Here is a 25,609-nt window from a genome sequence, read left to right as displayed (position 1 = left end):
AGGAGTGGGGAGTCAAACTTGGTTCTACAGATTAGATGAGAGGGCAGGACTCTTGGCAAGTGTAAAAGCCCTCCTATAACTATGTACCTCAAGTTGTGACAAATGAACAGTCAATTTTACTACATACCTTTTATTAATAGTGGACCAGAAGGAGGACAACATTCCACATGCAGGTGCCACAACTGAAAAAGCTCCATCTCTAGTTGGCACCTGCTTCACCACTGAAGCCAGGGGCACTGAGAGCAGAGCTTGTGAGGCAGATCTTAACTGGCTGGCTGGACAGCATGGGAGAAAGTGGTTCTTCAAGTTCCCTGACCCCAAGCCATTTACGACTTTAAAGGTAAGAAGCAGAATTTTGAATTGGGCCTGGATACAAATGCACAGCTAGGGCAGGTTGTTTAAGTTGCACACTTGGAGTTCTGGAATGGCTTCCTATTGAGGCTTCAAGCCTAGGCACAGTTTCTCAGAAAGAAGTCCTATTGAACAAAATGGGATATGTAGGACCACCCAAAAGAGGCATCTCTTAAATTGATTAGTCTCCTGTTGAGCACTCAGCATTGAATTCTTGGGATCATTCTCGGCAGCTGTGGATGGGATTCAAGTGACTACAAGGGGGATTTGTTGACCTGAACTAGAGTTTTCAAATCATTTCCTTGTTGGTTCATTATGGGTTGCAATTTCTTTGCATAGTTGTAATGCCTTTTTGTATGCCTCTGCAATGCCTAGATAATACAATTCTGTTTCCTGGCAGCATGAAGACGGAAAACTTGATGACAAGAATGGTCATGTACATAATCTCCAAGGAAACTTACTTTGACTAAACTCCTTTGCTCCTGATTGTAGTGCCTTGATGATTTCTGCCAAAATTCCGTGAGTGCTGTGCCAAGCAGCTTTGCATCAGCACAACAGTAATTTGTGCTATTGTGCCTCAGTAATAACAAATACATTAGCTGCACCTCCTTATGCACTGTATGAACCTTCTCAGTTGCTGAAGAAGATGCAGGAACTTCTTGGGCTGACGATCAAGTCATTAAATCAACATCAGGGTGGATTAAAAAAATTAATTGGTTTTTTTTAACTTAAATCAGATTTTAATTAAAATTGGATTTTTAAAAAATAAAATGCTTTTTGAGGAAAAAGCTACCTAAAGATACTTTTTTGTTTCAGGTACATTATAGTCCAAAGTCCATTGTAGTCCATTATAGTCAAAATATTTATTTATCTATTTACTATACATATATTTCCCATCCATCACCAAAGTCTTTGGGTGAGATTAGTTATTAATTGTGTAGCATGAGGTTGCATACTTCATGTAGTGTTTGAATTTTTTGGTAAGCACATTCCACTAATCCATTCACAACGACATGCTCTTTCAGAGGTTTCTGTAAGGCTATTTTGAGTATTTTTTTTGTCTAGATATTATCACAGATGCCCAGTTTTGCAGTTCTTAAAACTGTGAATTTGTGTCGGTGGAGCTAACATGACTTTCTACACCAAAATCTTATAAAATAAGCATACAGAGTTGAGAAAGGACCTTAATTTAACTGCAGATCTATATACAACCCTTTACTTCTTAATTGCTGAGTGACAAGAAGTTCAATGAATAGAAGAGTGTAATGGATCTGCATAAGGAGCTCAGTGTGGCAGAGGGTGGGGCAAGCAGTAAAATGAAAGTGAAACCTTTTGAGCAGAATACTCCACAAGGCATGGAATCTTTGGCTCATTCCGCACATGCAGAATAATGCACTTTCAAACTGCTTTCAGTGCTCTTTGAAGCTGTGCGGAATAGCAAAATCCACTTGCAAACAATTGTGAAAGTGGTTTGAAAACGCATTATTTTGCATGTGCGGAAGGGGCCTTTGTGTACATAGTCCAAGGTTTATAATATTATTCTCTCCCTGGAAAAGAAACTCTGTAATGACATCAAGTCATAAAACAGACCCAGTTTTGGACTATTTTAATGAAGTTCCTCTACCTGTGAGCAAGGCAGGCATGCAAAATGGAAACACTGCAACAAAGCAATGCAAGGCTTGGTGGGCCCAAATAAAAATGGCAATAGATCACCTTACAATAATTTCATAATTATTCAAGTATTTCTAACTGTATAACCAAATCAGTATTTTCAATATAACTGTAAAACTAATTGGATAAGTTATTATTCGAAAAGAGGAAAACTTCATCATCTGTTTTAAATATTAAGATTATATTAAGATTATACCAGCAAGTCTTTACACAGAGAAACATGACTTAAATTAAATCATGTCTCACTGCCTAGTGATTGAAACTGGGATTAAAATTGGGATTTAGATCAATTTAATTTACACTACCTGATCAATATTCTTGATCTGGAATTGCTCGTGCTTTGTTCTATCTTTGCACCTGCAGTCCGTTTCTGATGCATTATCTGCTTTCGCACAGGTATATTCGGGAAGCCTGAAAAGGAGAAGTATGCTCACTCCTGCTCTTGGGCTCCTTCGGAACCAGGACGTGGTGACCCCCGGGGTAACTATTCCCATGTGCTCCTCCAGCTCCAAGAAGCAGTGGCACAGGACACAAGTGCACTTTCAGCAGTGGGAGAAAACAAGCGCTCTAGGCCGAGCCAGATGTAGATAGAGGAAAGGGCTGACTCTGATTTGACTGGCTTACTTGCCCTGTCCTTAACCCGTCCCTACAGCCTGACTCGGAAGTAAGACTGAACGAGGCTGATTTCAAACAAGCAGGCGCTTGATCGAAAGAGTTAAAGGCTTTTACTACCAAGCAGCTGACTTTCAAGAAGCTTTGCATTCCCATTCTAATTTTAACCATCAAGTCTAGCGGAGCACAAGTGCAAAAAACTGGGCCAACAGGAGGACTCCATAAAGGAAACCAGTCCAAAGTTTTCCCGTCAGTGGGCGCCGAGCGTTTTGGATTGCGTTTCCTGCCCTGGCACAGCAGAGCTCTCCGCCCCCCCCCCCCCCCACCGGCTCTTACTGACGTTTCCTGACCCTTCCCCTGCCGGACTGTTTGTTCCTACTCGCCGCCCCTCCCTTCTCGTACAGCGAAGGCGTAAAAAGCTGCACCTTGAGCCACTGCAGCTCCGACTCGGACGCGCGCAACCGCGAAGAGGAAAGGAAAGGAGCCGCCCAGGTACTGGATTTTATCCCCGGAGGGAAGGGACATTGACTGTCTGCTTTGCTTTGGGGTACATGTAGCTGGATCGGGCTCTTGGCTGTCCGCCTAGCCCCGCAGGTTGCTGTTAGTGGGGAACGTGAACAGAAAACAACAGAAGACTCCCAGGCAAAGTAGTTTCGTTTTCCTTTCCTTCGATGCTGTTTTTCAGTCATCTCCCCGCCTGCGCCCCATTCCTAAAAGTAGTGCGCAGATGTAATTCTTCGCGAAACCCTTGCTTAGTTCCAAGTTAGGCGTCACCGTTTGGGTCACAACCCATGGTTTGGCTTGCGCTTCCAGTTCTGGAAGAGATGCTGAGATTGTCGAGAGCTCTGTTTTCCCTTTCCTGGACCTGTGATATGATTATTCAGATACGCTGATCTGTAGATTTCTCCGTAGGTTGCCAGGAGATTTCGTGCAATTTGCTCGCCTGTTGCAAAACGTAGTTTGTCAAAATTCCAATATTGCATCAGTCCACAGCAATACTGTCTGGTTTAACTTGCAGTAAGCCCTGTTGAACACAATGCGCTTATGAGAGGTTTGGGCTCTAAGTCAAGGAGAACACATATTTGATGCCCTGCCCATGTTCTCTCATGTACCAATTCCAATAGGCATGGAGGCCTGGGAGAAAAATATAAGGATTCTGGAAATTCCACTCCCATTTTTTCTGACAAACACTGGGAAATTTGGGGGGTGCTGAAGAGAAACCTGTGTGAAATGTGGCTCTTTTAAAATCAGGGAAATGCTTCTTTGAAAGAGGCCATGTTTTTCATTCTTAAAATACATAGCATGAACAAGTCAGAGGAAAAGTTAGCAAATTTGGAGTAGTACTGAAAAAAAATCTACAAAATTTTTTTAAAAAATCAGGAAACTTGAGTTAAAAAGCATTTGATTCGTTCAGAATTTATAGAATTTTAAAAAGTCAGAGGCTTTTCCAGGCAGAAAAATTGGGAAATCTTGGGGAATAGTGGGAAAAAACCCACCTCCTTGTTCCATAAAAACAAAAATACTTCACTTATCAGATGATATTAATGGTTCTAGCTTCAGTTTCTGTAAATTGCTTGTGTTGCTGAAGTCTTCCTTTTGCATCATATCCCAGAATACATCACTGGGGTGTGTGTCTTGCATGCAGAATGGCCTGTGGTCTGTCAGCTGAAGGATTACAGGTTGCAGTTATTGGTGAAAGGGCCTCTCTGCTCAGGGCTTCAGTAGAATGGCCAGTGGGGACATACAGCCACTTGCAGACTTTGAGTGGGGAGCCTTTCCAGTTTTTCCCTCCTTTTGTAGTGGGCTGAGCCCTGAACATTTTTGTTCCTCAGGAACAACAGTGAGGCAGTTGCAGTGCTGGGTGGGAGGAAATGGTGGAAATAGTTTTCCCCTTTGTCATAGATCTACACGAAGGATTTTGTGGTGGGACGCTTGCTGTTATACGGTAAATTCATATTCCAAAAGCAGGATTACCCTTCAATTGCGCAATTTTTAAAAAATGGAACCAAAATAATTAGTAAAAGGCTGATTGAAGTGTTATAGTAGTCAGTTAATAAGAAAAGCTCTCCTACATTAATGGGCATGCCCCTTGCCCTTTCCTTGCTGATAAACATAATGACGTAGGCCATTAATATGTGCTAGCACTCCTCTTTTTGTTGAATATTTAAAAAGGCCTTATGATTTCTCTTTTAGAACAATAGTATGATTTCCTCAGATAGTCTAGATAAACAGATTTTATCCTTATATATGCTGAGCCCATGCTAGAGTCAATAGAGTTATGTCCCATGTTTGCATAAAAAAGAGAAAGTTACTCTTGCTGTTCTGACTTATTTTTAACACTTTTGGTAAACATGGCTTGATGAAATCGCAACAGTGACTAATAAATGGAAAGACCATGTTGGTGGTGCCTTAAACAAAACAGCTTGCAATAAATACACAGGTTGATATTTGCATTTTTGACCTATAAGTTTCATCAACTGTTTTGGGAAATAATCACTTTCCATTCTGTTTCCATCTCTTCAATGAATACGTCAACACATCCTGTGTTCTAGTATTTCTAAACTTCCTGTGACTTCAGTGATGTCAGTGTACTTTTTCCTTTTTTTTTGAGTCAAAAATTAACAAGACTATACAATTAGATTAACATTACTCATGATTGGATCATTTCCAGATAACTTGGTCACCTGGTGACAGGTGTTTTGAGACTCTGCTTGTTCTAGTGGAGGGTAGCAAGTGTTTGCAAGTAGTCAATAAGGCTAAACATAAACTCCAACTTAGCTTAGCTGGAGTTTCAGGATTCTTCCTTGATCCTCTCCTGTATCCTTGGTCTTGGTCTAAAATAGATCTGCCTGCCTAATGTAGGATATTTGTAATTCCTGTCAATCCCTACTTTTCTGTCTGACTGAATCCTAAATGGCAAGTTGACAGATATCTTTATTTAACCCCCCTCCCTTCAGAACCTTCCCCATTTTTCTCACAGAAGTTTTACAGCATCTTATTAGCAGGAAAGGCTAGGAATTTACATACACCTCAAGAATCCAGCATTAGCTATGACACGTGGAGGGTGAAACTAGAAGCAACTGGTTGGCCACTGTGAAAAAAAAAGCTGGACTTAGGTAGACCACTAGTCTCATCTAGCAGGGACCCTCTTATGTTCTCATTTGCATTGTGATATCTGAATGCAACCTCTTGGTGTCTGTAGTTAACATTGTCTTTGATAAACATGCAGAGGATCAGTTAATAATACAGTGTAAGGAGCTGTTTGATATGGAATTTTCCATAACTGAATCATACTCCTAAGGGAGGGGAAATGGTCTCTTTAAGCAGAAGCCATACCATTTAGTGGGGCCAATCAGAGGCAGACATGACACTCTGGAAGGGTTAGGGTTAGGCCTACTAGTCATGGGAGGGTGGAGAATCTCCCCCCCCCCCCACAGTAGCAGGAACTGTGGCCGCCGGCAGGCCCACAGTGGACCTGAATCCAGCGAGCATGGGCCGGGCACGTAGAGAGCTGCCGGGTTCTGACTGGGTCATGCCCAGCATCTCCTGTGGTGTGGCGCCCGGAGGCTCCCTCTGTGTCGGGGTTGCACTCGCCAGCTTCAGGCCTACTGTGGACCTGCCAGCGGCCGCAGTTACTGCTGCCTTCACAGAGAGAGCAACCACCAGCCACAACCACAGGAGGGGGACGGCAACAACCACGGGGGACGCTCACCAGCAACAGCAACCATGGAGGGCGGGGCGCTCGCTCGCTGGCAGCAGCAACCTCTTGCCCCTGGGCACCATTTTCTGCTGGTATGCTTCTGATCAGAGGTCATAGATCCTCTGTGGGAAAGAGAGGACAGTATGAGAGGGAGTTAGAAGATGAAGAACTCTGTCGAGTTGTCAACCAAATATACAGAGAAGTCGTTTTAATACTTGCTGTATGCTCTAGAGAACTGGCTCCCAGTAAATAGAAAATGTTCTGTTTGGATTCAGTTTTTCCTTTCAGTGGTTTCACTTTTCTAATAAAAGTTATGGTCCAGTGTGGTATAGTGGGTGGACTGTCATTTGGAGAACCGGGTTTGATTGCACTCTCCACCACATGAGTGGTGGAGTCTTATCTTGTGAACCAGATTTGTTTCCGCACTCATATATTTTTGCTGGGTGACCTTGGGCTAGTCACAGTTTTTTAGAACTCTCTCAGCCCCACCTACCTCACAAGGTATCTGTTGTGGAGAGAGGAAGGGAAAGGAGTTTGTAAGCCCTTTTGAGTCTCCTTATAGGAGAGAAGGGCCGGTATAAATGCAAACTTTTCTTCTTATGGACTATGCGTCTCTGTTTGTGAGCTTTTTGCTTCTTTGTGCTTGTTTACATAAAATTGAAGTCTGCACACCTTTGGTCAGCAGTGTCTTCCCCACCACACACCCCACTCGTGTGGTGTAGTACTTAAGAGCAATGGGCTCTAATATGGAGAACCAGGTTTGATTCTTCATTCCTCTATACCAGGGGTAGGGAACCTGCGGCTCTCCAGATGTTCAGGAACTACAATTCCCATCAGCCTCTGTCAGCATGGCCAATTGGCCATGCTGGCAGGGGCTGATAGGAATTGTAGTTCCTGAACATCTGGAGAGCCGCAGGTTCCCTACCCCTGCTCTATACAAGGGGTGGGCTCTAATCTGGTGTACTTGGTTAGATTCCCTGCTCCTCCACATGAGCGGTGGAGTCTAATCTGTGAAACGGGATTTGTTTCCCCACTTCCACACATGAAGCCTGATGAGTGACTTTGGCTAGTCACAGTTCTCAGAACTCTCAGCCCACCTACCTCACAAGGTGTCTGTTGTGGGGAGGGGAAGGGAAGGTGATTGTAAATCACTTTGACTCCTTAAAGGTAGATAAAAAATGGGATATTAAAACCAACTCTTCTTCTTCTACCTTTATGACATTATGGACCAGCCTTTAAGGAAAAATCAGGTGATAACTTTGTAAGTACCCTTATTCTCTTAGGTGTGTACTTACCTTAGCATATGCAAACTGGAGTTTCACTTCCTTCAGGATCCCTGCTTCATACAATTTTTACAGTGAGGAGTTCCTGTTTAAACTAACAAGAACAATTGTCAAAGTATACGCTGCCAGGGTGTGGCCCTGCTGATTGGAGAGTTACAGGTCAATCATCTAAACTAGCTGAAGTGGAATATTGTGAAACGTTTTCTTTATTCTGAGGGCTGCCTTCTGTTTACTTCCTAGAAACAGAACAAACACAAAAGCAAGGGAATTGCTTGTGATCTTTTTTTCCCCTTTGCCAAAGACCCACTTCTGTGGGTCTAGCCATTACACAGGTGTTTGAAGAAGCAAATGAAAAATGAGTTTACATTCTTGCATTGGCTAGCTAATGCTGATAATCAATAAAACATTATTAATTCCTTATATCACACTTTGTGCTTCTTGTTTCCAAAGTCAAAAAAATTGTTAAACTTTGAAACCTAGTTTTATTTATCATCAAATTTGATTTCCTGTAAAGTTCTGTTGCTGTAAAGTTGCTGTAAAGTTCTGTTGTTGCAAATGCAAGGGTAGAGACATAGGAAAGTCAACACTGTGTTGACTGCCCATGTCTCTTCTCTTGCATTTCCTGCCCTAAAGCACCCTGTTTTCCTCTAAATTCACTCAGTTGTGCTCAGAACCACATCCATGTATTTTGACCTTTGATTCTGTGTTCTGGGAAGGATGGGTGGGGAGAAGTCTAAGATGGATTGATGAATTGTGTTGCTGTTTAGAATTGTGAAGCAGCCAGTCTTGGCTCATGCAAAAAGAAAGCAAGATTAAATGATGAGTTTATGCAGTGATACAGATCCAGTGTTTCAGATCTATCAATATACCTGTTTCTGAACTGCATCACAGAAGATGTGATTGATACCGCCTCAAAATGGAGTTAGGGATGAACTGGAGGGATTGCTCTACAAACCTGAAGGAAGGGCCAGGGTTGCAGAAAAATCTGGAATCTAGAAAAATAAAAATGTGTTGGAGTATCAAAACTTCCCTAAATAACAAAAACACCTGTAGCTTTAGGAAAAGAATCGTTCTGAAAGCCATGGAGGAGCGGGAGAGGGCTGGGAGGCCAAAACAGCCTTGAGAATGGCCTGCTTGCTCTCATCTGTCATGTCCGTAATAGAAGAGATCTCACCAGAGGCAGGCCCGGTGATAACTATTGGAAACTCGCTGCCTACACTCAGTCTGGTGGTTGCAGCCACCATTCAACTCAGTCTGGCCCAGCCACCACACAGCCCAGTTAGAATTTTCCTAGGGAGAGGCTACCTAGTAGTGAAAAATCAAGACATGGGGGCTAATAAAGGTCAGTTTACTGGTGGGTGGAAAGAAGAAAGGGAAGCAGGGAAAAGGGAAAGGTTATAGGGACTGCCACAGAAAAGGATTCAGGAAGAAATAAGAGGTCTCCTACAAGTCTTTGCAGGTTTGGCACTTGTAATAATCTAAAACTAATTTTTAAAAGGAACAGGAGTCATTTATTTCCAGACCCAGTTGTGTTAAAGCTTGAACTTTTAAAACAAGGCGCAAGGTTTTTAACAAGAAAATAAAAGAGATTTAATGTAAAATATGTAGTCAGATTTTTTGAAAATCTGGCATCCAGAAGCTTTTCAAGGCAGCTAATACAAAGCGATAGATCAAGATAGCCATTTCAAAACACTGTTATAGCATAACAAAAACTATACCTCCTTGAAAACAAAATAATGTGCATTGACTGTGAAGAGTACACAGATGCAACATTTGGTTGTGGGGGTAGGGGATGGTGGCAAATGTCTTTCAGATGTCAAATGTTAAACTGTAAAAGAGTTGAATGAATTGTTGTATAAAATCTACTCTTTCCCTCCCCAGAAACAACCTTGTGCTGATCTGTGGAAATGGAACGTGAGTAACTATTTTGTTAATTTATTTTGTCTTTCCTAGTTGAGAATTAGAATATCTGTTTTCTAGTTCTGCTGGAGTCATTGGGATAACCTTGTTTGCATGGCTTCCTCTTATGACCTTGATTTGTCCCTTATACCTAGAAGGTATGAATTAGTACCTACAGAAACAGGGATGGTGTGGAAAATATGTATTTTTGCTTGACCAAATTTTAAGCTGTATTCTAGCATCACAGGAAGCTACAGGGAAACCGATATCTGCATGAACATAGCTTTTCCCCATGCTCATTTCCATACTCCCCCCCCCACTTACTACCATGTCTTCTTGTTCATAGTATGATTAAGGATGCCTGGTCTGAAACCAGCTCTGGTCACCAGACTCCTATTGGGTGGAGTTGTGGCTCAGACAGTTTCATGCACAAGGTCTTCTAGCATCTCCAGTAAAAACATCAGGTAGAAGGTGATGTAGTCTGTGTAGTCCAAGTAGACAACCTTGGTAGACCTTGATAAAGCAGCTTCACAAAATGAAGGAAGGAAGTTCTACTATCAGATCCTCTGAAGATGCCAGCCACAGATGCAGGCAAAACATCAGGAGAGAATGCTGCTAGAACACGGCCATACAGCCTGGAAACCACACAGCATCCCAAGGAAGGAAGTTGATTGAATCAAAGTTTTTCTCATCCTAAACTGGAGACTAAATGCCAAAAGCTCTCTCTACTCTTGTAGAAATAGTGCACATAGAAAGGAGGGAAGTATGAGCACACTGGCCCCACTGTCCACCTGTGCTAGATCACCAGCCCATGCACATGACATGTGTTCATGTAGGAAACGAACGTGTGAAGGCCATATCTCCATGAATGGGAGCACTTCTCTGACAGACAGTGCCTCTCCCTGAGAGCTACCCAGGAATGCTGGGAAGAGACTGTTGGAAAACAGCAGTTAAGAATAGCCGTTGGGAGTTGTCACAGGAAAGCTGGATAGTTGAGAGGAGAAAGAGGGCATCCGACCCTTTCCTATGAAGAAGAGGGGCTGAAAATAGTCAATTTGTAACCAAAGGATCCCAGTTACAATAGGACCACAGTTCAAAAGTTCAATGGGAGTGAAACGTTGTAACGTCTACCTTACTTTCTTCAATGTTATGTTAATACCATGAATAAAATGTTTTTGTTTAACCCTCTGGGCTGCGTGTCTCAGGGAAAGAAACACGTACACATGTACACATATATGCATGCAACAGGTTGAGGTTTGTAATCTTAAATCATGAGTAACCTGAAGATTAAAATGGTTGTGGGAAATCTGGAAGCTACAGTAGAAGAAAATATTAAGAAGCAAATTTAATCTGTTGCTTTGGTTGAACCATGTGGTATAACGTAAGTAGGTTCCCTAGTTGTTTTTCCTACCCAAATCTGTATGCTTTGAGCAACAGGCTGATGCACAGAAATTCAGTGGGTCATCACTGTGTTGTCTTGGTAGACAAAGTTGTACCACCTGTAAACAGCTGTTGCTGGTACAGCACCTTTGGCAGGAGAAGAATGTGAACGTTTGCTGTAAGGAAATATGGAATAGTGATCCAATATTTGAAAGCTATAAATATTATGAAGCAGACTTCTTTCAATCAGGTAATCTATGCAGTGGGTGAATTTTCTCAAATTAGCCTGAATTTTAAAATTAAAATGAAACTCTCACCCTTGAACATTTATGAATGACCTGAAACTTTTATAATCAAGATGTACTTGTTAAGCTGAATTCTTTTATGAATTAAAAACAGAGTTTGTTAAATTTATTGCAGTATGTACATTAGGATAAACATCTTGAACAAATTAAAAATCAGAATACAGTTCTCAAGACTTACAGTAATTCTTTCAGTATTAACTGAACAGACATTTTAGTCTGATGTGTTCAAATCTCTGCAGAAATTTAAAAAACAAACTTCAAACGTTGTTATTAGCAGGCTCATATTCTTACATATGCGACATAATGAAAAACAAATATGTAGCCACTGCATGCCAGCATGAGCTGAGGTTGTAGGTATGTTTACATTGTCTGTCTCTTTTTCCAGCTAAAAAGCCTACACCTGTGCCTCCAGCTCCTGGCTACCCAGGGCCTGGCTACCCAGGGCCCGGATACCCAGGGCCCGGATACCCTGGACAACCACCACCTCACGGCTATCCTCAATATGCCCCTGGACCAACTTTTCAAGGTAAGCTGATGTCTATACAAACTTTCTGGTTTGGTCAAAGAAACACAAACTTGTTTTGTGACTGTGTCCGCATGCAGTTTGTTGTTTTCTGTAAATTGTTCAATACCTAATTGCATTTCAAAGAAATCATAAAAAGTATGTCCAGTTGTGTATCTAGTCATATGCATATCTAATCAACCCAGATGCCTTCCTCAATACCAAATTGTATCGAACATCATATCTTTTAAAATGCTTTTATGAAAGTTCTAAAATGAATGTTGCTTGTCCAGTGCGACAGACAAGACTTTAAAAGGAATTGCACAATCCTTTTGTATGCAGAAGATCAAACAAGGTGTATCAAGTTACAAGGATTTCAGGAAGCAGAGTTAGGAAAGACCTCTACCTGAGGGTTCAGATGGATCATAATCTCTTAAAATATTCCATCCATTCTGCTTGGATACCCTTAGGTCTCCCAGAAAACCCATGAGGTACCTTTTCCTTAAAATCCCACCCATCCCGTAAAGACTTTCGCTTAACTCCTTGGTGTTCATTTCCACAAGAAATGAAGTCACAGGTGTAATGGCATTTGCCCACCCACGTTCCTCATTATTTTCTTTCCCTCTTCTACCTGTCAAGGTAAGGCTTGGGGAGGTGGGAGGGTTGGAAGGTGTGGCTAGGGATAGCGGGAGGTTGGTAGCACAATTATCTGCATTCTGATTAATTACTCTTGTGATGTGTTGTGTACATTGTTGCTATATTTAAGTGCAGCAGTAATAATACTGGCGATGTAAGGAGTTTTCTTTCTTCCAACCCAGTTCTTTTTTTAACTTATTAATTGTATAACTTATTACCTTATTTTATAACTTGTTATTAATTTGGATGGTATATAAAATTGCTTTAGTTTGAGTGATGGTTCCTCCTGACATGCCTTTTTAATTTGAATGAGCTAATGGATGCATTTGTGTGCTTTTGGAGCAGGCATGCATCCCAGAAGTACATCAGTTAGATAACTTAAAATAAAAAGCCAGATTGGAACTGGAGCACACAGTGGGTTTCCTGATTGTAGGAGCAAAGGCCAAACTGCACTGGAGACTGTAAGGAAAAGGGAGGGGGGGCATAAATAAGCCTAATGTAGACCGTCATAAAGATATGCAAGTTGTGTAATTCCCTGTGGATGATTAAGACTGGATTTTGAAATTGCACAAATAAAAAAGTGATAATTTTCCATGAGTAACAAGGGCCTTTGTATGAAATATACAGTAGGTATAGGAGAGTTTCCACAAGTGGAAGAGGTGGGGTGATTTTTTGCCACTTCCTCCATCCTGCTGTAGACCTGCAATCCCTCAATATTAAGGGGACCTTATCCCCCAGGAGCAGTGGGAGGGGGGAGACGAGAAATACGTGTCCCACAGATGAATTTCTACTGATGTAAATCCTCCAGTGGATCCCACATCCATGGTAAATATAGGCATGTTTTTAGTGCTCATGCTGGGATAATAAATGCCTTTTAAGGAAATATTTTCTAGAGAAATACCCTTTGACTGCATTGCATGTTAAAGAGAGCCATCCTCTTTGAGCAGGGGGTGGTGGTGAAGGAGTCACATCATTTGTACTCTGAGTCTGTTGGTAGTAAAAAGTAAGGTCATCAGTACAGTTGCTGAGAGGATAATTGTTCCAAGCACTCCCTTTCTGAACAGCACAGGGAAATCAAGATATTGTCTCCAAACACTTGAAGTGTATTATTTAGCCTAATTTTGGACATTACTTTCTAAATTTGTGTCTTAAGATCGCTGTTGTAAATGCTAGTCCATGATACTTCCAAATTTCAGTTTCCCCCAACTGGTGGCTTTTGAAAAGAAGACTGTAACTAGGCAAAAAACAATGTTTGTCAAGGCCTGTTCATGGACGCCATAATGCACAAAGTTATGAACTAGCTGAGATTTGTGTTCAGTATCTCCTGCAAGTTAGTTGTAAATTGTGTGTCTGTGTGTGTGTGTGTGTGGGGGGGGGGGTGTAACTGCAATTCTGACCCAAAAAACCAGTTAAGCTATATTTTTTGGACTGAAGCAGACTTGTACTGCAATCCTATGCAGAAATGTTGCATTGATTTCAGTAAGCATTGACTGGAGTTACTGTGAAAAGGATTGCAACTTTAGTGCCACTTAGGTAAATTTAGGGGGGCAGAATGAGCTAGGGTTTTCCAGTTCTGAACTTTAACTGGCTTGTAAATTAGACTCAAATTCACCTCAGATCAATTAGCCTCTCTGGCCTCCTCACTAGAATGAAAAATGCCACAGTTGAGGGGAAGTTAGAGAGAATCCAAGATACACTGCTGATGGCTCACATGGTCAGACAGAGGCATGTAACAAGAGATCTGTGCTTTGTATTCTTAACCCAAAAGGTACAGTCATGTTCATGCTCTCTCTCCCATTTTTATACCAAAATTGTGCTGTTAAATTATTATTTTATTTGCATTGTTTGCACTGTTATAAGGTCAGCTCTATACTTTGAGAAGTATGTGTTGGTGCATTGTTTCTGATATCTGCATTTTACATAGGTGAGCACAGATTTAGAATCCAGGAAATACGTTTGTTTCCCAACATTCAAATGTGTTATGCGTACATTTCTTGCCCCTTTGTGGCTTTTGTGTGTGGTAGAGCAGGATGGTACTATATCAAAATGACTTGCGCAATATGACTTCCATAATCTTTTTTCTTTTTACAAGGAGCTCCAGGTGCTCCAGGACAGCCTCCTTACGCTTTCCAGGGTTATCCGGTAGCTTATGGAGCTCCACCTGTTCAAGGTCAGCCCACTGCACCTGGTGGTGCAATTTGGATGCCAGCCCCACCTCCAATTCCAAACTGTCCTCCCGGATTAGAATATTTAAGCCAGGTATTTTCTCTTTCTGCTTATTTTTCCTCTCTTTCCTAATAAATAGGAATATATATAATGCAGGAAGCTATATACATGCTATGTGAATATGTATGGGAAGATCAAATCATACTTTTAATTAAAACATTTCTGTGACACCTTTCTACCCAAATAGGATTCCTAAGGCAGCAGCCATTAAAACATGAAAACATTTCAACAATAAAACATTACAGCATTAAAACAGCATTTAAAATGTGTGTAAAAATTGTGGCAGGAGCATGCTTTCTACCCAAACTTATAGTGCCAGCTTGCAGCCCAGTCAGCAAACTGGGACAGAAAGTTACTAATGGCCCCTCTCTGATCACATGCTGCCACCTCAAGTAAAATCCTCCCATCTTTCTCACCTAGTTTTGCCCAAAGTTGACAAATACAGGGTTGTGTTTCATTAGCAAGCAGAGTGGCAAAGTGGTAAGTAAAGAAATGTGCAGGCTCTTTACTTAAACAATCTGAGTACTTAAAGCAGGGCCAGAGTGAGGGGGAACTGTGCCCAAGGCACACAACGCCCCTGCCATGCCATGCCTTGGAACGCGCGCCTCTCTCTCTCTCTCTCTCTCTCTCTCTCTCTCTCTCACACACACACACACACACACACACACACACACACACACACACACACACACACACACCCTTGGCTCTACGCCACTGACTATAAGGCACAAGCTTAGGGTACCGTACCTTCAAAATTGCTTCTAGTACAGTTAATCAGAAAAAAAGTTACTAGGTCCTTGGAGAATCTGTTCTTTGTTGGTTGTGTGGTGCCCCCTGTCCCCCAGTACGTCTGCAAGCATCCTTTGGTATCATTTTCCTCTACCATACCTCATCAACCACCACAACACCAACTATCCAATCCAAAGCAAGCAGGCCCTCTCCAAAAGGCTTTCCTATGGCACAGAAAACCCAAAAAAGCAAACAACAAAAACCTTTGAGAATCTCCTATAGGGAATAACAGAGATACACCACAAAAATTGGCATGTCTCCAATGCTGAGTCTGCCAGAGTACAGGAGTAGTGCGGGCAATGGAAACTGACCAAGGTCAGCTCCACCCCCCACCTCCAGAATGCCCCCAACCACACCAGTGCAGTTTTTTTGTGCCAGTGGGCCTAGACGATTGCAGTGGCTTCCGAGTTGGGAGCCAAATGGCACCTGGTCGCTGGGGTAGGTAACACCCCAGGTCATTTGCCCCTTGCACTAGTGTGGTGGGCACCCATACTGGCAATAGGGGTGAGCTGACTCCATTGGGTTGCAAATGCCTCAGCAAAATAACTAAATGAAGGAGTAGTTCCCCTTTCCAGACTCCTTCCCACATGGGCTAATAGGGCCTCAGTCAATTGGGTGCCAGGTCCTGGAGCTGAAGTCCACCAGAATTTGATACCTTCAGTCTAAGAGGTAGCATGTTTTCCCTTTAGGTTTTAAATGGTCCTCTATCTGGAGAAGTACAACTTTCCCATACCCAGAACCTACAGAATATCTTATCCATCTGCCTGTCATCCACAACAAAAGCATTTAAACAATTCAGTAAAACATCTAAGCATAACAACACAATCAGGGAGGAGGGCCAATAACAATTATTGGGAGTAGGCCAAACAAAACAGAACAAGTCTTAGCCCTATGGCAGAAGACAATGGTAGTGGGAGACAGATGCATCTCCTTGGGGAGGGGGTTAGGTATCACAACCAAGAAGGCCTTTCTCAGATTGCCATCTGTACAGCTTCAGATGGTGGGAGCACCCAGAGCGGGGTCACTGAAGATGACTGGAGTGAGTGGATAGGTATGAAAAGCCTTCAAGAGCTGTGTGGTAACTACTCAGATACTTCTCAGACATTGCTGTTGGCTATCACTTTTCATGCAAGTACAATACTAAGCAGGAAAAAAATCTTAAAATGGCAAGGGGAACCATGCCTAGGGTCAGTCCTGAACCAGGTGCCTGAACAGGAATATATCTTTCCACTGCTTGATGTGTGAAAGTCCATGACATTTCACAAGTCCCAAGAGCTGGTTTTTTTGGCAGCTTTCTTCTGCTGGAAATTTAATTATAGAGCACTCTGAGTCATGGGAATATGACGATCAGGAAATGCTGAAAAAAAGCAGATGAACAGGGCGGGGCTGAAAGATGAATGTAAAAAACCCTGGTGGATCATATTAGTGGTCCATCTAGTCCAGCGTCCTGTTTCACGCAATGGTCATCCAGTTCCTTTGGCTGAAAAGGATCTCTTTGGATAACTGTCTTTGATTCAAACAGGGAAAATAGTTATTGTTAGATATTGGTGAATCCTGGCATGTTACCTTTGACACTTGTATCATAGGTTTGCCATCACTGTTGCATGATGATCCTGCATTGAGCAGGGGGTAGAACTGAATGGCCTGTAGGGCCCCTTCCAACTCTATGATTCTATGAAGTCATTCTATGCTCATTCCCAGCTGTCCTGTCATTTGAACTGGTTTCTCTGGTTATGGTTTTTCAGTACATTTACCAACAAATAATCTCCATTGATTCATTGAAACTGCTTCTAAATAAATGTGTTTTAGGATTTGGTTGACTAATTTAATTATAGAGCACTCTGAGTCATGTGAATCATGGGAACAGAGAGTAAAATAACTGGGAATATAACTTTTTAAATAACATGTAAGTTTTAATATGTGCCTTTCTTTTAAACCACTTTGACAGATTGATCAGATATTAATTCATCAGCAACTAGAGCTTCTGGAAGGTGTGTATCTTATTGTTACTTGAGGTTACTGGTGAATCCTGATATATATATTCATTTATTTTCTGTATGCTTCTGTATGTTACCCGTCACCAAATCCCTGGGCTTTTGTTTGTTCCTCAGTTTCTCCAGTGTTGGTTGCAGTGAGTTTCTTAATTAGCAGTGTGATTTATGTGCAACTAAATTTTTTTGCAGTGCTGGATTTGTGGTAATTAGAGTTCGAAAAGCATTGTTCATCTGTAGCTTCTGAAATACAGTCAGCAGCAAAGTACTTCCCATTAATGCTACATCTAATCAGGATGCATAGTTATATTTTCAAGGCATTCCTTGAGGTCAAACCAAGCCAAGGTGAACATTCACTTCTGCAGCTTATGACTGGACAACTAATTCTCCCAATGCCTCTGTAACATATGACATAACTTACTTGGTATTGTGACAACTTCATGTTCCATGCTTTTACTATCTCCTATTGTTGTGATATCAGAGATGCATGACTACCATTGTTTAGCTCCTAGTCTGGGTATCCTTAACTGTAGTACTTCTGTCTTTCACTTAGATTCTCTAACACTGATGCTAACTTTTTTTGCTTCATTTAACTTCCCTTTATATATGGCATTCTGAACTAATGCAAAATTCTCCTTTATTAGAGCCAGTGGTATAGAGGTTAAGAGCAGGTGGACACTAAACTGGAAAACTGGGTTTGAATCCCTACTCTTTCACACAAATGGTGGAGCCTTATCTGGTAAACCAGATTTATTTACCCACTCATACATTCCAACTGAGGGACCTTGGGTGCAATCTGCAGCCTTTTTACCTATATTTCTTCAGGCAGGGAAACCACTCACTCAGGTTTTTCTTGCTTTTGTCCCTTCAGGGACTGAAGTGCCTCTAATAATAGGTAGCGTAAAGTAGAAAGCACTTTCCCTTAACCCTGTTCACATCCAGAAGGCAGAGGAGCCCATTGACTTTTATTTCTCTTTTCAACAGGCACTTACCTCACAAAGGCACAAATAAATACTTGAGGCAGATTTAAACTTTAACAGAATAACAGATTTATTTACCAGACCAGAGATGGTAAAGGGAGAATAACAACTCCACACGGCCCAAAAACGACGGCCTGGGGGCGGTAAAAACGCCGCCCCCAGGCCGCCGTTCGCACAGGCGCCGCTGCTGCAACGCAGCAGCGGCGACCTGACTGCGCTTCCCGTCCCCCAGGGTGGCGTCAGGCCGCCCTAAACAACAACCCTTTAAACGCTGTCTCCCTTCTCCGCCCCACTCACGATGTCTCCGTCGTCGCCTGCTGGCCGTGGAAGCCCCGCCCACACTGTCCTCCGACCTCCAGGGGTCGGAGGGCAGCGTGGGCGGGGCTTCTATGGCCAGCAGGCAACGACGGTGACATCGTGAGTGGGGCGGAGAAGGGGGAAGAGGCGGCTCCGTGCGGAGCCGCCTCTCCTGCGGGGGCCTCTGCTTGGCCTGCTCGCACGCTTGCGTGCGAACAGGCTTGCGCCCCCACGCCGGCAGAACTCTTGGCGGCGTCGGGGCGCATGGTGGCTGTGCGGAAACGGCGTTATAGTTTTTGGCTTCTTCAGCACAGCAATTAAGATTACATAGTTCAGTTTAGCTTAGATGTTAGTTTCATAGATGGTTCACAGTTTGTACAGTTCCTTTGCTTAGATGTTCTGGCTTATGGCTATTATGGCTAGGGTCCTAACAGTGGCTTGATATTTTTTCACTGTACCCTCACACAGCACTCACAGTTAGGTAAAACCCTCAAAACCAAAACATAAACTCTCTACTGAGGTCAACTTAAATCAAAACCCTATACCCCAGACCCACTTGTACACTAGGACTCTCCTCTGTTTAGAAGTCGTTCTTATCCTGGTTTGTATGGTCTTCAATTTGTCTCTCTAATAAACCTAACCCCACTTGTACATGGTGTCTGTATGATTGCTTTCACACAGCACTCAGGCTAATAACTGGTAGAAGCAGTCACTGTTGGGCTGATCTACTTCCCTCATAGTTTAGCTTATCACATAGTTCAGACAGGCAGCACTTAACATCAGCAGTGTTTCAGAATGTATTGACGAGGAGTTTAACCTCCATCCTCTCTGCATCATGCAGTTACTTGTCCAATCAGAGTGCACGAGGTCACAGCCAATCTGATGGCTTTTCTGTTCCTAGGCCTTTCTGTGCCTCACTCTGGAGATAAACAATATTATACTTTGACAGAACTGCACTTTAAAAATACACAGTTCTATCACAGCTAGTCACAATTTTTTGGAACGCTCTCAGCCCCACCTACTTCACAAGGTGACTATGGGGAAAAGAAGGGAAAGGAGTTTGTAAGACCCATTGAGTCTCCTTACAGGAGAGGAACGGGGGCGGGCATAAATCCAAACTCTTCTATTAGACCTTACAGGACTTAATCTCTTCTTATCGTACTGTCGAGATGGTCATTCTGCTTCAGTACTCTCCTCATCTGTATTCCTTAACATATATTTATCCCCACTAATGGATTTTTATGCCCTCTGGCTGTTTTAATAGTTTAACCGGTCTTTTAATTTAACCACCCCCCCACCCCCCGCTTAGGTTTTATCTTTCTTTTTTATGACTGGTCTAGAAATGATAACTTCTGTTATTTTATTGTGTTTAGAACTTAATCTTTAATTAGTCTCATATCAGATCTCTTGCTGATTGTATGTATTGTTTTTGTTCTTACAGTTTTGTAGTGTGGTCTCTGCCCTGGTAGTGTTTTCATTTTTAAAGTGTAGTGTTGGGCAATTGGTGTATATTTAAGTAATGTTCGATATTTTAGAGTGTGAGCCTAGAGATGCATTTTTTCACTTATTTTTATAATTTATTTCTTTGAATTGATTTTTTAAATTTATTTAGACGTATTCATTTGTCAAGCTGACCAACACAGGTGCTGCTATAAGACCCTAGATGTTGTAGATTTTAGTTGAAGTTACATATATATATATATTTTACTAATATTTGAATCAGAACTTGAGTGAACTAATCCATCTGCATTTATGTTGTTTCCTTTTCAGTCATAACAGGCTTTGAAACAGCCAACAAATATGAAATAAAAAATACATTGGGACAAAGGGTCTACTTTGCAGCTGAGGAAAATGACTTCTGTACGATGAATTGTTGTGGGCCCTCACGGCCATTTACATTGAAGATCTTTGACAACTTGGGCCAGCCTGTTATAGAGGTCACAAGACCTCTCAGATGTTCCTGTTGCTGTTGTCCTTGTTGCTTGCAGGAGGTAAACCACCTTTTGTTCCTTGGCCTATGTTTTATTTATTTTTTGTTAAGCCAGCTTTTCTAGTTCAAGGATAAGACATTTGGCATACCTTCTTATATAATTGAAATGTCCCTTAGTAAGCTGATCATCAAGGGTTTGTTTTTTTAAATTTAGATCAGAGGTCTGCAACCTGCGGCTCTCCAGATGTTCATGGACTACAAATCCCATCAGCCCCTGCCATCATGGCTAATTGGTCCGTGAACATCTGGAGAGCCGCAGGTTGCAGACCCCTGATCTAGATGGTACCACTTCACTGAGAAATTCTCTAAAGTAGTAAAAGAATGGCCCTGCTTCATGTTGTTAGCCCAACAAAAGCGGCTGCTCCTGGAACCCTGAACTGCACTGGGACTTTTAAAAATTATCCTGTCTTCAGATTGATTCCCAAAATCTACTTCTCAAAGCCACTTCTAATTTCCTAGCATCACCTTTCTTACACTTTTGCATAGTGGCTTATATAATCTCAGTCCTGGATTAACTGAGCAAAATAAGCACATGCTTAGAACCTCAAGTAAAGAGGGCCCCATAGAGTTTTTTTTTCTCTTTATGTTTGCTAAGTATCGAAGCAGAATTGTCACATCACATTGATTTTGAGGATATGATCAAAAACTCTGCAATTAAAAATGCAGGAGAAAACCTTTTGTGGTATAAATACAATTATAAGTAAGCTGCCATAAACGTTTTGTATTTTTGATTTGTGTAAGTTAAAATGTTATGTATCTTCAAAGCAAGAAAGCAATGGAATAATAGTTGGTTTGTTTCATACAAATAATAATATTTATTCATTAGAATATATATATTATGATTTACTATTGGTTTTCTTTTGAATTACATGTTCAGTATAATCTTTTCAGTGCTTAGGGCCTCTAAGAGTCTTAATCTGGCCCTGTACTTTCTCACTACATCTTCTAGCCTGTTCTTTCTCTGTTGTAGATCCCCCTCTCTTCCTTAATATTTTACAGAAATTCCCAATCATCCGATTCTTTGAAAGAATGCAAAATCAGACCATGTTGACTTTCACTGCTATATAGCTTGGGCAGATTTTTTGAGAGCTTGTTACAGAAACTGAAACATAATTTTGTGTTCTGAAGATGCTATTTTTTGTTTGTTTTGTTTTTAAGCTTGAAGTTTATGCACCCCTGGGCACACCAGTTGGGTACGTTAAACAGCTTTGGGACCCCTGCTTGCCTAAATTTACTATCCAAAATGAGTCACGAGAAGACATATTTAAAATTATTGGGCCCTGTATAGTATGCAGCTGCTGTGAGGATATTAATTTTGAGGTAAGGAAATCCCATAAACCTGTGCTCTAGAGTTGATCATGTTGGTCTGTGGCCATTGGCCAGGGAGTGGGGGGGGGGGGGAGACAGCCAGCCCACATGTTTTGTTGCCTTGGGTTGAGTTCTAACATTTTTAATTGGGACTGTTGGGAGTTTGGGGAGACATGGTAAAGGACTGAGTTAGGTGTGGCAGGTGGAAATGCTTGTTTATTTATGATATTTAGTTTAACATTCAAACCAGTGTGATGTAGTGGTTAAGGGCAGTGGACTTAAATCTGGAGAACTGCGTTTGATTATCCACTTCTCCCCATGAATGGTGGACTCTGACCTGGCGAGAAAAGCGGGGTATAAATCCAGACTCCTCGTCTTCAAATGCATTTTCTCCTAACCTTCCTCCAAAAAAATCAGAATGGCTAACATGAGGTTAAACATTGACTGCTTTTTTGCTGGTGGGGAAGGGAGGACTACCAAAAAGGTTTGCTGATTGCCGGACTCCATAGACAAAAGCCATGTGGGATGGAGATTGCAGAGTGGAGCTAAATTGGGTGATCTTCTGATACTAATGCTGGCACCAGATCCTTATACCTGTGGCAGAATATGCATTTCTAGCAGGAAAGCCCATTGCGGGGGAATGCAGTGGTCCCTAGGAAAGGGTGGAAGAGGACATATCTTTCTTGCAATGTGTTTTAGTAGGACCCTAGCCTCCCCCCCTTACTCCCAGTGCGATCTGTGCCATTTACCTAGCTCTGGGTCTGTGGCTCAGGGGTGGGAGAGGTTGGAGAGATGTGGCTTGGTGTAGGAGGGAAGGTGACCATAGGGGGATGGTAGAGAGGAGTGGCTTAGGATGTGGGGAGGGAGGCAAGATGAAGTTGGTGTGGTGGATTGGAGTGGGGGCAATGGAGTGACTTTGGATGGGGGAGGTTGGAAAGGTAAGGCTTGGGGAAGTGGGAGGGTTGGAAGGTGTGGCTAGGGATAGCGGGAGCTTGGTAGGTGAGTATTAGCATGGGGAGGGTTGGCAGGTTAGTATTTGGGTGGGGAAGGGTGGCAAGGTGAGGCTTGGGGTGATGGGAGGGTGAAAAGGTGAGGCTTGGGTAGCAGGGAGAGTTGGACAGTGTGGGTAGTGGTGGGGGAGAGTTAGAAGGTGTGGTTTAGGATGGGGGAGGGTAAGAAGCTGAGGCTTGGGGTGGAAGGGGTGGATAGGGGTGGGGGAAGGTTGGTAGGTGAGTATGAGGATGGAGAGGGTTGTCAGGTTAGTATTGGGATGGCGGGAGGGTTGGGAGGTGAGTATTAGGGTGGGAAAGGATTGGAAGTTAGTATTAAGGTGGGAGAGGGTGGCAAGGTGAGGCTTGGGCTAGTGGGAGGGTTAGAAGGTGAGTATGAGGGTCAGTGAGGGAGAAATGTGGATGGTTGGGGTGGGAGAGAGGTGGGAGGGTTTTGTGAAGACTGAGGAGGACAAGGGCTTTGCCAGGTTTGTGAAGCAGCTGCTTTGCAGGCCTGAGCTTGGTGTTGACGGGGGGGCGGGGAGGTTGAAGAGCCTTTCTTGGCCCGTGGAGCAGGTGTTCTATGGGCTTGGCCTAGGTGTTTGGGGGGTGGGCAGGAGGACTTTGTGAAGACTGGAGGGGAGATGGGAGGGCTTTGCTGGACCCGCCAAGTCGCTGCTCTGCAGTCCCAGCAATGGCCAATGGGCGTTCAGGATGCACAGGATGCACAATTGGCTAAGGGTTTGTCGTCAGATGTTCCAACCCTTAGCCAATTATGTATAGTAAGATAGCAGTACTAAGAAAATGCTTGCTCCCCAGTCTCAAAGGTGAGCTCAACCTGAGATTCTGCAACAGTTAATATTTGATAATAGAACTTGACAAAATTACCTTTTGTTTGGGCTTGGAAAAACTAATCATCATTGATGTTTGTAGCCAAAGTAGATACTGAGTATTGTTTGAATACTGAAGAGTCCAAGACCTTTCATGATACATTGCATCCATCATGACTGCTCACAGACAGTCGGAGGTGTTTTTTTTTTAAAAAAAGATGCATATCCAGTTTCAGTATGGATATACAAAAATTTTCTTTTCAAAACTGTAACTGATGAATTTGTGGCTGCAAGAGTAAAATAGTTTTTCCAATTTCAATTTTTTTTTCAAAAATTAGGTCAAGTCAGCAGATGAAAAGACATCAATTGGAAGAATTTCTAAGCAGTGGACTGGCTATGTGAGGGAGGCCTTTACTGATGCTGACAACTTTGGAATCCAGTTCCCACAGGACCTCGATGTCAAAATGAAAGCAGTTATGATTGGAGCCTGCTTCCTTATTGTAAGCTGATCTGTCTCAGTCTTGTGATGTCATCAGTAACTATTCAGCACATTTTTTTCCAGGCTGGAAATGGGAGACACCTTTGTGGTGGTTCCAGTCCTACCTGGACGGTAGGTTGGAGGAGGTGGTACTGCTAGTCCTTAGCTTCTTGCCAGGTCCCACAAGGTTTCATCTTGTCCCATGTTCTCTTTAACATCTGCATCAAACTGCTGAGTTAGGTTATCTGGCAATTTAAGCTTGGATGCATCTAGCTGATCTCATGAAATCTATAGAAACCCTGAACCCTGCCTAAGGGCATCTTTGGAGTGGATCCAGGTTACTAATCTGAGGTTTAATCCCAGAAATGCTTCAGGATTTAAGGTTTCACCAGTCCTGGATGGGGTTGCATTTTCCTTGAAGGGACAGATTCATAGCCTGGGGGTGCTCTTGAACCCAGGTCTAGGATAATCAGGTGGCAACTATGGCTGGGAGTGCCTTTTATCAGCTTTGACTGGTTAATCAGCTGGGATCTTTTCTGGCCACTTTGGTGCGTGCCTTGGTTTCACCGAGGTTTGATTACTGCAATTGCTCTGTGTGTACCACCCTTGAGAAATGTTTGGAAATGTTGGTGCAGAATGCTGAAGCCAGGATGTTCAATGAGGTGAGTCATAAGGACTAAGACAGTCCAATCTTGACCCATGTACACTGGTTCCCAGTCTGTTTCTATGCACAATGCAAGGTGCTGGTAACGTGCCGGTTCCTATTTCGAGGCTGAGATTGACTGCCACACTTTGTCTCCTTTTTTAATGATGAGATGCTTTCTTTTTCCCTGTTATTAGAGCTCTGTAAAAGCAACATGAGAAAGAGTTCGATCTGCATTGACAAGTTATCTAATTACATTTTCTTCTTCCGTAGGATTTCATGTTCTTTGAACAGGGACACAGTCGACAACAGAGGACTGGAGTCTGGTAACCGGGTTGCCTTCTGCATTGTGACCCTTCAGAGAAAATGTTCACAAAACTCTTGTCCTTGCTTCTCTATAACTATAAAGCCTGTGCATAGAATGACAATGTTGTAACTCAAGATTTTGAAGCTACATGCTGGAGTAATTCCACTTATGAGGCTGCTGCTTTATGATATAGCACACATTGCAAGTGCATATTGAGTTATTATATTTGATATAGTGAACGTATATGATCCTTCCTGGCACAGTGCTCTGAGAAAGCTCCCTGCAGTATGTACAAATGCAGGTTATGGTGTCCATCCGCGCAAATGTATACAATGAAAAGAAGAGGAACTTTACAGGCAAACACACTTTGTATATAAAACAAACTGAGCATTTGTTTTTGTGCATTTTATTTAAGGAAATAAAGTACTTTGCACTTAATAAA

The 25,609-nt window shown here is 42.4% G+C and overlaps 1 protein-coding gene across 1 annotated transcript; it reads left to right on the top strand.

Moving 5' to 3' along the window:
- The first annotated feature begins 2,849 nt into the window (after window positions 1–2,849).
- LOC125438638 (phospholipid scramblase 1-like) lies at window positions 2,850–25,609 on the top strand. The gene is made up of 9 exons (XM_048507106.1): window positions 2,850–3,126; window positions 9,499–9,531; window positions 11,587–11,727; window positions 14,432–14,598; window positions 17,303–17,345; window positions 20,393–20,613; window positions 21,771–21,932; window positions 24,078–24,239; window positions 25,134–25,609. Exons 2-9 carry the CDS (start codon window positions 9,525–9,527, stop codon window positions 25,188–25,190), a joined length of 960 nt encoding a protein of 319 aa, XP_048363063.1. The 5' UTR covers window positions 2,850–3,126; window positions 9,499–9,524; the 3' UTR covers window positions 25,191–25,609.

Source organism: Sphaerodactylus townsendi, linkage group LG08 (assembly GCF_021028975.2).
Source record: "Sphaerodactylus townsendi isolate TG3544 linkage group LG08, MPM_Stown_v2.3, whole genome shotgun sequence".
In the NCBI taxonomy this organism is placed as follows: Eukaryota; Metazoa; Chordata; class Lepidosauria; order Squamata; family Sphaerodactylidae; genus Sphaerodactylus; species Sphaerodactylus townsendi.
Note: the sequence above shows the minus strand (reverse complement) of the source record. Positions and strands in the feature narration are given on the sequence as shown.

What these genes read in the sequence shown, in the direction of transcription:
- LOC125438638 (XM_048507106.1), top strand. An exon ending in GATTAGAATATTTAAGCCAG is followed by an intron (nt 14,599 to 17,302) that starts GTATTTTCTCTT and finishes CCACTTTGACAG; the next exon opens with ATTGATCAGATATTAATTCA. An exon ending in GTCCTTGTTGCTTGCAGGAG is followed by an intron (nt 20,614 to 21,770) that starts GTAAACCACCTT and finishes TTTGTTTTTAAG; the next exon opens with CTTGAAGTTTATGCACCCCT.